Source organism: Giraffa tippelskirchi, chromosome 4, assembly GCF_054371585.1.
Source record: "Giraffa tippelskirchi isolate mGirTip1 chromosome 4, T2T-mGirTip1v1.2.pri, whole genome shotgun sequence".
Classification (NCBI taxonomy): Eukaryota; Metazoa; Chordata; class Mammalia; order Artiodactyla; family Giraffidae; genus Giraffa; species Giraffa tippelskirchi.
Genome location: NC_137278.1, coordinates 206,363,485 through 206,375,599, shown reverse-complemented (window position 1 = coordinate 206,375,599; position 12,115 = coordinate 206,363,485). Strand labels below are relative to the sequence as shown.

At 50.3% G+C, this 12,115-nt stretch overlaps 1 protein-coding gene across 7 annotated transcripts in view; it reads left to right on the top strand.

Moving 5' to 3' along the window:
- Positions 1–11,905, top strand: part of ARFGAP3 (ARF GTPase activating protein 3) — a 52,976-nt gene extending 41,071 nt beyond the window's left edge. For 5 of the 7 annotated variants that reach the window (XM_081587823.1, XM_081587822.1, XM_081587821.1 and 2 more), the window contains 4 exons: positions 3,684–3,807; positions 4,804–4,894; positions 9,515–9,636; positions 10,835–11,905. In XM_081587823.1, coding sequence (XP_081443949.1) covers positions 3,684–3,807; positions 4,804–4,894; positions 9,515–9,636; positions 10,835–10,852 — 355 coding nt within the window. In that variant the 3' untranslated portion in view covers positions 10,853–11,905. Of the gene's footprint in view, positions 1–3,683; positions 3,808–4,803; positions 4,895–9,514; positions 9,641–10,834 lie in introns of all 7 variants that reach the window. The other 2 variants (XM_081587820.1, XM_081587817.1) reach the window with 1 other exon arrangement.
- Positions 11,906–12,115: the final 210 nt, after the last annotated feature.

The following is a 12,115-nucleotide window of genomic DNA, read 5'->3' as shown; positions in this document are numbered from 1 at the left end:
CTTACAGCTTTGCCTTTCCAGAAGGTCGTATACTGGAGTCGAGCAGTAGCTGGCCTTGTTAGACAGGCCCCTTTAATGTTCCATAGTGCGCTTGAGACTCACGCGTGTTGCTGTGCTCATCCCTCTATCACTGAGTCTGTTTATCCAGTTACCCGTCATAAAACTGTCTCCAGTTTCTGGTGATCATGAATGAAGGCCTGTATAACGTATTATCCAAACCAGGGAACTGCTGGGAGTGTAGAGGGACAGTCCTAGCACGTTGGGACAATAAGTGTGGCCTGGAATTGTCCTCGGTGACGGGGATATACTGCCACCCGACTCATTTGTATCCTGTGTAACATGGAACAGTGTTTTACCTGCGTCACAACATATTCATTATTTACTGATTGATCTGTGGAACTGAAGTCAAATTATAGGCCTATTTTAAGTAGCAGAATTCCTTCAAATGTTGTGTGGTTTGGATATTTATTCATTTTTTTTTCCTAAGTAGAATTTACAGGCTTTTTAAAGTGGCCTAAAATCCCTTTACAGAGTTACTGCTGTTGGCTTTTAAAAAAGTAAAATAGCATGTGCTTACATTATAAATGAGAGATACATTTGCCTTACGTCAAATTAGTTTAACCCATGTTGGCCGTTTTTGTTCTTTGTGCTGAGCACACTTCAGATCCTCTGTCTTCGCATAGTTCAAGTAGCAGTACAGGTTATTAACTAGTCACTGTGCTGGATGTTGGGTCCCCAGAACTTACTCTCCTTATAAATGATGAAGAGTTTGTACCCTCTGACCAGCGTCTACCCATTTCCCTGTCCTCCTTGGGAACCACTGTTGCACTTTCTGTTTCTTTGAGTTCAACCTTTTTTAAAAAATTTTAGATTCTACCCACAAGTGAGGACATACAGTGTCTGTCTTTCTCTGTCTGACTTCATGTAGCATAATGTCCTCCAGGTTCATCCCTACTGTCATAAGTGGCAGGATGTCCTTCTGTTTTATAGCAGAATATTATCCCATTGTGTGTGTGGGATAATATTTTCTCTATCCATTCACCCACTGATGGATACGCATATTGTTTCCACGACTTGACTGCTGTGGAAACCTTGGCCATGAACATGGGCTGCAGAGATCTCTTCATGATACCGACTTTGTTTCCTTCAGATTTATACCCAGACGTGGGATCAGATGGCAGTTCTATTTTTAACTTTCTGATGAACTTCTGTACTGTGTTCCATGTGGCTATACTAGTTTCCATTCCCACCAGTGGTGTACAAAGTTTCCCTGTTCTCCAGTCTTCACCCACGCTTATCTCATGTCTTCTTGATGACGGCCATTCTAACAGGTGTGAGGTTTTGATTTACATTTCCCTGATGATTAGTGATGCCATTCACCTTTTCATTTACCTGTTGGCCTTAAACTTCCCTCTTAGTATTGCTTTTGCTGTATCCCATAAGTGTTTCCATTTTCATTTGTTTCAAGATATTCTTTCCATCTTTTTTTTTTAAATTGAAGTACAGTTGATTTATGATGTGGTGTTAATTTCTGGTGTACACTAAAGTGATTCAGATATATATATATATGTTGTTGCTGTTGAGGCGCTCAGTCGTGTCCGATTCTTTGCGACCCCATGGGCTGCAGCACACCAGGCCTCCCTGTCCTTCACCACCTCCCAGAACTTGCTCAAACTCATGTCCATTGAGTTGGTAATGCCATCCAACCATCTCGTCCTCTGTCATCTCCTTCTCCTCCTGCCTTCAATCTTTCCCAGCATCAGGATCTTTTCCAATGAGTCAGTTCTTCGCATCAGGTGGCCAAAGTATTGGAGCTTCAGCATCAGTCCCTCCAATGAATATTCAGGACTGATTTCTTTTAGGATGGACTGGTTGGATCTCCTTTCAATCCAAGGGACTCTCCAACACAACAGTTCAAAAGCATCAACTCTTCAGTGCACAGCTTTCTTTAACTCTCACATCCATACGTGACTGCTGGAGAAACCACAGCCTTTGACTATACGGACCTTTGTTGGTAAAATAATGTCTCTGCTTTTTAATATACTGACTAGATTGGTCTTAGTTTTTCTTCCAAGAAGCAAGCGTCTTTTAACTTCGTGACTGCAGTCACCATCCGCAGTGATTTTGTAGCCCAAGAAAATAAAGTCTGTCAGTGTTTCCATTGTTTCCCATATATTTGCCATGAAGTAATGGGACTGGATGCCATGACCTTCATTTTTTGAATGTTGAGTTTTAAGCCAGCTTTTTCACTCTCCGCTTTCACTTTCATCAAGAGGCTCTTCAGTTCCTCTTCGCTTTCTGCCATAAGGGTGGTGTCATCTGCATATCTGAGGTTATCTATAATTTTCCTCCCAGCGATCTTGATTCCAGCTTGTGCTTGAAGCTAGAAGGTTGATCAGCTTCCTTAAAGCAATTATTTTGAATTTTTTGTCAGGCAATTATTTGGGGTCTGTTACAGGAAAATTACTGTTTCCTCTTGTGGTATCATGTTTCATGTTCCTTGGAGTCTTGTGTTGCTGTCTTTGCATTTGAAGGAGAAATCACGTCCTCCACTCTTTCCTGCTCGGCTTTGGATGAGAAATGCCATCAACTGTCAGCCCTGCTGGAGACGCTGGGGCATTCTCAGACCTTTTCTGTGGATACACTTTCTCCTCCCTGCTTACTTCTTTTCAGGGGTGAAGTCTAAGATGGCCTGTCCTCTCTCTGTCCAACACACAAGGATGAGAGCCTCCTGCTTGCTTCCCCTAGGATGGTGCCCTGGGAGGCTGAAGTCGACGCACTTTTCTGCCAGCCCAGAGCCAGGCTGGCCCTCTGCACATGCTCACCGGCTGTCTGCGAGGGCTGGCACTCACCAGGGCGTATGCAGGGAAGGGGGTTTCATGGGTCAGCCCTGGAGGGCCCCCGTGGGCCCACTGGGGACTCCACAGGCAAAGTGCACCCAGTGGTTTGTGAGCAGGCCTGCCCGTTGGGTCCAGGAACCGGTTAGTAGAATCCACACGCCTTTGATGAGTTCTCAGCCCTGGCAGCCCCTCCCAGCGCCTCAGCCACGTCGACCCCCTCAGTGTTCCAGGTGGATGAGGAAGCCCTAGGCATCCTTGGAAACCAGGCCCCCTCCCACCCGCCTCGTGCCTTTCCCTCTGGGAGAGACGGCAGGCCGAGTGGGCCTTGCTTGGCACTGAGCGTGCTGCCTTGGAGGAGGGGTAACGCGAGCAGCGTGAGACTCTTCCTCTTACCCTCTCCAATGCAACCATTGCTCCAGCAGCGTGTTGGAACCTCTCTGCTGGACTCTTGGACTCCCACAAAGGCATGCTCATCTGTGGGTGATTGTCAGAACCACTGTTCTCGGGAATTCCCTGGCGGACCAGTGGTTAGGACCCTACCCTTTCATTGCTGAGGGTGTGGGTTCAATCCCTGGTTGGGGAACTAGATCTTGCATGCTGCAACTAAGACCTGGTGCAGCCAAATAAATAAAAACAAAACTCAACCAAATTACACACAAACGCACGCACACACACACACACACACACACACACACACACACACACACACACACACACACACACACACACACACACACACACACACACACATACACACACCCGTGTTCTCTGGGGGATAATGTGAAAACTCCTACTCCACCACCTTGCTGATGCCATTCCCGCCTTGGCTGTTTCTAACTGTAGGCCTACCACTCGCCGTAAGCCAGACTATGAGCCAGCTGAAAATACAGATGAGGCCCAGAAGAAGTTTGGCAACGTCAAAGCCATTTCCTCAGATATGTACTTTGGAAGGCAAGCCAAAGCTGATGTAAGTGTCCAGAGAGTTTCTATGTGGTCCCCACAGAGCAGAAAGCAAGCCAGGGGCGTGGAAGGAGTGGGAGGAGGTGCTGAGTACTAAGTGAGATGGACTCAGGCTGCTAAGTTCCCCTGTCCCAGAGCAGGACTTGAACCCGCGTCTTTCTTCCTAATGGTCCCACTTGGCTTCTCCAGCTAGAAGAGTGATGGGAAGGTAGGGCCTGCGTTACATCTTCCTCTTATTCCTTTCCCAGTGATTTGAATAACCATCCATTCAATATCTTTTGAATAAATTTCAGAAAGTTTTCATACATCTGTAATTTCCTTGCTAATTTTCTGAACCGTAGCTAAATGAAGTATATAGCTGTTTCTCGAAGGTAGGTATATTTATTTTCAGAAGAGAGAGTGTTGCCTCTTTTCTCAGAGATGTTAATGAGCTTATCTCAGTGGAGTCTGGCTAAGCAGTAAGACTCAAATGGAAATGGGGAACCTGAAAGGTCCCTTCTTGTGAAGTAGTCGTGTGCTTACACGAAATTCTTAGCGATGCGGGTTATCACTAGGCTTCCTGCACAACGCAGAGAATCCTTTCCTGAAGTGTACTGAGTTTATTTTGTAGCAGTAGAAATTCCACCAGCATTTTGAGAGTATTCAGACCTGCCCACTTGGTTGTTCTCCACCCCCTAAACTCAGCCTTGTCTTAAAGTGGACACCACTCAAGTTCATTTAGCAAATAACAGAAGGCTGTCGGGAGAGAGGCTCGTGGAGCGGCCTTTCCTGGCAGCTGGGTGAGGGCAGCACCGTGACAGAGCCGTCACTGGGCTCCCCTCGCTGACCGTCCTTGGCCATGACTTCGGATGACTTCGGACGTTGATCTGTCTGCTTGTGACTGCGGAACCCCAGCGCCGTGCCGGCCCCAGCCCAGCCGTGATAACTCCTCAGTGATCCTTTCTGCAGAATTGCTCATGGGTTTTGGAGCCTAAACATTCCTTTTCTTCTTGCTCTCCTCTAGTATGAAGCCAGGGCTCGGCTGGAGAGGCTTTCGGCAAGTTCCTCCATCAGCTCAGCCGACCTGTTCGATGAGCAGAGGAAGCAGACGGCAGGTAACGGGCAGGGCGGGCTGGCGGGCGACGAGGCAGGTCTCCATCACGCCTCCATCTTCTCTGCATAGGACTTCTTACCTTTCCAAGACTGTTGGCAGCCATTATTTGATGCTCCTAGGGCTTCCTAGGTGGCGCAGTTGTAAAGAACCTGCCTGCTGATGCAGGAGACACAAGAGATGTCATGGGTTCGATCCCTGGGTCAGGAAGATTCCCTGGAGTTGATCCAATCCACTCTAGTATTCTTGCCTGGGAAATCTCATGGACAGAGGAGCCTGGCAGGCTGTGGGAGTCGCAGGGAGTCAGACACAACTGAGGGACTGAGCGCGCGCACGCGCGCGCACACACACACGGCCCCTGTAAGTCAGGCAGAGGAGAAGTTATTGTTCCAGGCTTTGCATGTGAAGAGGCCAAGTCATGACATTTAAGCAACCTCCCCAAAGTTACCTGTAGTTTCAGGAAATTGTCTTCCTGAAGTGTTGTCATGGCAGCAGGGGGTGTGGGGGGATGGGTGGGTTTCCTAGCATAGTGTGAACATGAGATCTAGTTTGTATGGTGTCACAGCCTTGGAGGGGACAGCCCTGGGCTCTTGTGTGACATGACCCACTCCCTAACTGTGAGTCCTGGAGTATTTCATGTTGCCTTTGGCCTCAGTCTCCTCCTCTGTGAAGTAGGTGGGCAACACCCACCTTACAAGCATGTACTGGGGCTTAAATGGGGTACTTTCTATCAAGTGCCCCCTGGGATCTGGACACGGCAGGCCCCAAGGGGCCCCTCCCAGGCCCCAGGAGTAGGCAGGGCAGATGGAACAGGTGACTCCACCAGCCTCCACCTTCCCTGGAGACAGATGAGGCTTTGGAACCAGGGAGGTAGAGAGGAGGGCCCAGACCCCGATGAGATGTCTGGGTGCCCCAGGGAGTGAGCCTCAGCGCGCAGGCCCGTCACGGACATCGAGAACCACACACCTCTGCTTGGGCCTCTGAGCCTGAGCTGTCAGTCTGCTCTGGTCCAGCTGAGTCAGGCCTTGGGGGCAGGGAAGGGCCACTGTCCCTCTTGAGTCACAGCCAACCTTCCAGGGGCAGAGTCCTCTGAGGTCCTTCTCGGAGCCCATTTGTCAGCAGGGGCGCCCAGGGGAGGGGGCTCTCTGAGGCCCTCGGGGCCCAGCACCACCTGCACCCTCCTTTCCAGTCCTGGAAGAGCTGGGCGCGGGCAGGGAGGAACCCACACGGGTGGCCTTGCAGCCACAGAGAAGCCCAGAAACAGCCTCAACAGAGAAGGCCATGGGAGAGACCCCAGTGCCTCGGGCCTTCTGTGATGGGGTTTGGGGGGCGTCTCAAGAGCCACCGTGGCCCTTGGGGTGCAGCGGGCACTACCAGGCTACTGTGCTGCGGCGAGAGGGGAGAAGGAGGGTTCTAGCTGTCCCCCAAGTCCACCCCCCAAGCACCAACCCAGAGCAGGGCGGCCCTCTGGCCTCAGCAGAAGCTGCTTTCTGGGGCTCCCTGCCCGGGGCCAGGGGTGGGGGCCGGTGCGGCTCCCGGGCTTGCCTTCTCATCTGCACACTTCCCGTGTCCCGGCCTCTGGTCCAGGCCACTTCCTTGTGTGGCCGCCCCCCAGCCAGAGGAGTGCTTGGCCCGGCCCATGGGTCAGGCCTTCCTCCTGGAGGGCGCCCTGGCACAGAGGCAGGGCAGCCAGAGAACCTATCAGGTTTGAAAATCACCCCCAGCTGTATGTGTTTTTGTAATTCAAGTTACTGGAAGTCTCACTCTGAAACATTGTTTGTTAAAAAAAAAAAAAAAGCCTTCAGAGATCAAATGAGCAGCCTTTTCCAATTGTTGAAGGCAGGCTGCGGCCAGTCTATGTTTACCTTCCTGTCCCCTTTCAGAGAACAAAGGTCCATTAATTTTCTTGGACCTTATGGGTCCAAGACGACTCCCGTCCTGAGGACTCGCAGTCACGATGGGGGTGCCCTGGTTATGCGAGGCCGCCCAGGGACCGTAGCCCCTCCCTAGCGGCCAAGGGCCTACTCCCCTCTCCATTCCAGACCCCCCAGATGGTTCAGACCACGACTCCTATCTCATATCTGCATCTCTCATCAGATGCCTTTAATAACTGCTCTAAATGGGTGCGCATTGAACAACTCTCATTAAATATTTACCCCTTTATTTAGAGTGCATTTTAACAAAGGGCAAAAGCTGGTTTTAAGAGCATGTTTCTTGTCTTCAACTATTTCCCCATCTGTGAAGTATCGGCACACGGGGTGGATCACAGTCACCTTTATAATCTCTTTGGAGTTCAGGGGAAGACAGTTCCAGATTGGAAAGGCCTCCTGGTGAAGCAAAAATACTTCCTGGGGGTATGGCTTAACCCTGGCATTTCCCGGGGGCGCGGTTCCCTTCGAGGATCTTGGAGGGACTGGATGAAGAACCTGTGTAAGCACCCATGTGATCACCCTAGAGCAGGGTCGGCCGGGGCCTGCCTCAGAGGCCGCCACTCAGTGCACGGATGACAGAGCAGAGGTAGCTTTGTGAGAGCAGCGCTGGAACAAAAGAAACTGCAAACCCAGCTTGCCCCTCCAGGGTATTTCTTTCCAGAAACGATTCCGATCATCTGAGTCTGAACAGGGCCCCGTGGGACTGCCAGGGCGCTGCGGATGTCTGTGTCCGGGCTCCACGCGCTCTTGCCTGGCATCACGGGGGACCCCCAGCGTGTTTGCTGTCATCCCCGGATCTTGAGGCTCCCGCGAGGCCCCTCAGCCACCCTCCCCTGTCCTCCTGGCTCTGGCTCGCGGAGCCCAGGAACCTGGCCTCTTGGGGTCTGTCGGTCTCCAAAGCACGGACCTCAGTTGGCCATCGGGTGGTTTCTCTTGGTGACTTGCTGAACGTGTGTGTCACACATCACGGCTGTGCGGTGGTGTCACGGGCCGGTCCAGCTGCACAAACTGGAGTCGCATCAGCCTGAGCGAAGGGACGTCTGTGTGCCCGAGGCGCTCTGGCTCCAGCTTAGACCTCCTGCCCTGGCCTCGCCCTCCCCTTTGTAACCGGAGGCGCTGGTGCTGAGGTCGCCTCCGCTGACCTCTGGGCGTCGCAGAGCGGCTGTGACTCTGGCCCTTTGCGCTCCAGGTCTCCCACGAGCTCTTTGTTTCTCCTAAGACTCGTCCCATAGGCGGGCAGCCCTGCCGCGCTGCGTTTTGAACCCAAGTCCCGCCCCTGGGCTAGGCTGCCGATCTGCCGTCAGCAAGTGAAGTGAGTGAAAGTCGCTCACTTGTTTCTGACTCTTTTCGACCCCGTGGACTATACAGTCCATGGAATTCTCCAGTCCAGAACACTGGAGTGGGTAGCCCTTCCCTTCTCCAGGGGATCTTCCCAACCCAGGGATTGAACCCAGGTCTCTCCTGCATTGCAGGCTGATTCTTTAGCAGCTGAGCCACACGGAAGCCATCGGCAAAGGGCCACCGAATTTTAAAAAGTCACCTGGAGGCAGAGCAGGGGAGGCGGCCCCCCGGGCCCTCCCCCCAGTGGTCAGCGTGGGAGCAGTGCTCTGGGAAACACAGGGTCTCTTCCAGTGGCCCCTGTGCTGGAGGGTAAACGTGTGTCTTCCGTTTTGTTGCTGGCAAGAGACCTGGCTTCTGCATAAGGGGCAGGCAGGTGTAGACGGGTCACATGTGGAGCCAAGGGCAGCTGGGCTGGCTCCCTGGGGGACCCCAGGATTTGGGGTCACTCATTCTCTGAGCCCCTCCACCGCCTGATCACAACTGAGTGACAAAAGCCCACTTGTTGGCTCAGAGACCCTTGATGGGTGATGACTCGGACGCGCCACTTGGACTGGTGGCCACATGTGCATGTCTGTGCTGGGACAACCAAAACCTAGGCAGCAGAGAGACCCAGCTGACCCGGGCCTCGGCGAAGGTGGGGGGTCAGCCTCTGCCTGGGAGCTGGCTGTCAGGAGCCTTGCCCGTCTGGCCACCTGCCCGGGTGAGCCTCCTTCTCTTGCTCTGAGACAGGCTTCCTCCTCCTTGAGTGGGGAGGTGGGGGAGGCAGCCCTGGCCCCAGACAGCTGCAGCTTTTCACTGTTCTGCCAGTAACCCCAGAGCAAGCAGACAGTCCCCTCCCTTGAGTAGACAGGAATCCCTCTTGATTGGCCAGGTCTGGGTCATGTGCCCACACGTGGTTTGGGTGTGGGGGGTTATCAGGGGAGAGACCTCCCAAAGAAGGGAGGAGGGCTCTCACCAGAGGGGGAACCGATGCTGAGCCCGAAAAACCTCCTGATGTCTGCCCATCTGCCACGTACTGAGTTCTTACCTGTCAGGTCTTGTATTAAGTGCCTGGAGGAAACAGGGACCCAGAGAGGTTAAGGAATCTCTCCAAAGACACACAGCTTGAAAGTGTCAGTGCCAGTATTTGAGCCCCTAGTGCTACGTCCTCTCTCACCGTGGGGTCTTGCAGCTGGTTCATGGTGGGGCTGACACTGAAACCCACCCCGGGGTCCTGTCCCTTAACAACAGCTGCTGCCTGTGGGCAGTGGAGGGGGGGCCGCGTCCTCCAAGCTGTCCAGTCCCTGTGCGCTGTCTGCGCCGTTGCTGCGGTGGAGTGACAAGTGACAAGCCAGCATCTGCTCTGTGTGCAGGAAGCTACAACCTCACCAGTGTGCTGCCCACAGCTCCCGACATGGCCCAGTTCAAGCAGGGAGTGAGGTCGGTTGCCGGAAAGCTCTCTGTCTTTGCTAACGGAGTCATGACTTCCATTCAGGTCAGTGAGACAGGGATGACGGTAACTGAGTTTGATGGTGGGTTTGTAGTTTTGAAAATGAGATTTGGACCACTCTTTAATTGCTGGAAAATTAGATTTTATATTCTCAGTTTATGTGTTTGCTACAGTGTAACCCAGGACAGCATGAAAACCAGAACTTATAATTTCATATTTGTTTAAATTTTCTAGTTTATGACTCCAGAGGAATTGTTACAGGAATTGTCATGATCATTACCTACTTTTCTCTTATATTAAAAAACAAAAATATTAAGAACAAAGTTAAAAATTGCCCATAACCCCACCTCCCAGGGAAAACATTCATTAATATTTTGGTTTATTCTATTTTAATTCTAGATTTCTATGCATACCTGTTTAAAAATGTTAAAGGATTATATTGTATATGGGGTTTTATATCCTCTTTTTCTTCCTGATGTTTTGTTATGAGCACTTCTATGTAATTAAAAATTCTTTGGAAGCTATTCAGTACATTTTATTGAGCAAAAGTACATGTAATTTATGTAACTATTCCCCAAGTTGAGTATTTAGATTGTGTGTTTCAATCTTTTAAATGAGGCGAGGGTGGAACACACTTGTGTATAGCACTTTAAGGCCAGCTCTGATTATCTGAAGGCTATTCCCGTGAACCTTCCTGCTTACTTCAAGTTATTTCAGGACACTTATGAATGGGAAACGCAGCCACAGAGAGCGGGACCTGACAGACGTGAACTCGGATGTCTCTAAGGGGGATCTTCCAGGTTGGGGAGGCGCCCCTGCTGTGGAGGCTTCCTCCGCCCTGGGCCAGTGGCTGTTGTTGGCACAAGCTTTGGTTAGAATTCCCAGAGCTCTTTCAAGTCCCTTAGGTCAGCCAAGCCCACATCAGTCCTTCCAAGGAGGTGACATCCCTCTTTATAGATGATCATCCCTGTTTTATAGATGAAGAAACAGAGGCACAGAGGTTAAGCTCCTGTGAGATCACTCAGCCGACCCAGAATTTCGGGGTTCGGACTCCACATGTGCGCCTCTGCCCCCCATCACACCTGCCTCCCGGAGGGCTCACCGCACGGCCTCGCGCCCCTCACAGCCCTTCCCGCCGCCCGGGAGCTCCGGTTCCCGCCTCCTCGGGGGCGGGTTCCTGTCGCGGAGGCATCTGTTTGGGCGATGCCGACACTGGTGAACTCTCGCGTTGGTCTCTCTGCAGGATCGCTACGGTTCTTAACGCTGATGTTCTCCGTGCGTGTTTCCTGGAGAAATTCCTTTTTGTGAACCAGTGACCACATCACGGACTGCAGTGAAGACCAGCTGGCTTTGGGCAGATTGTTTTGCTACTTTTTCACGTGGTATATATGTATTCATGGCTGGTTTTTAATATTTCTTTTGAGAAATTCTCGTTTTTGATGTAGTAGAAGCTTCATTGTAATTTCGGTTTTGCGTTACTTCCGTCTAGCATATCCATGCACATCCCTGCTCTATTTCCTTGGAATCTTTGGTTCTAACAGCTGAGGGTCTGGAGTCAAGGGCTCCTTGGTCTCTCTCCATTAGGGGAGGGGAGGGTGTCTCACCACGGTGAGATTCATGGGCTAAACGCTGCCCGAATCAGCTAATAAGAAGGGCCTGGAGAAACAAAACTCACAACACATACTTCATTAAAAAGGGAAGAAAGAATAAAAATAAAAGACCAAAAATAGCTGGTGTCTAACTTGATAGATTGGTTCATCGATATTTGCACATCTTAAGGTAATTTCAAAATAATGTCTAAAGACGTCTGTCCCTTTGAAATTGTTTGTTTTATATGATCTATAAATTTAAAAATAATTTTCAGTGAGTGCTTTTAACAGCCCAAGCTTCTGCATTGCCAAGCAAATTAATCTTTTGACAAGGTGTCACTGTTTGAATTTATGAGAAATGTAAGATGAGAACTCCCTAAGTGCATTTACAAATCAATATGGTGTACAGAAGTAAAAAATGAATAAGGTGAGAAGATACACCCACAGAAAATATTTCAGTATATGGGGAAACAGTAGTTGTAATTGGGTAGTTTTCTTAATATTTTTTATCTTAATCTTGGTTTTCAAAAAATGACAGAGTGTGTACAAATGAATGAAAAATAATTTGGCTGTGTTTTAGACAGCATTAGAATATATTGTTCAGCACAGTAAAATATATTCGAAATTTGGTGAACCAGATATGTGGTTTCAACTGAGTATTTTGTGAATTTTTCTTAAAAGCTCAAATTTGTAGACTTATGAATATAATAAACAGTTGCAGCAGATTGCATTGCCTACTTTTTTTTTTTACAGAAGTTTTTATGATGAGTCGAGAGTCAGGGCTCATGGTATAACATTAGTGTGCATTTGATTAGGATGTAATTCCAGAGGGATCTGTTTTTCTGTGTGGGTCTGGGGCTTCCCTGGTGGCTCAGATGGTAAAGAGTCTGCCTGCAATGTGAGAGACCTGGGTTTGATCCCTGGGTTGGGAAGAT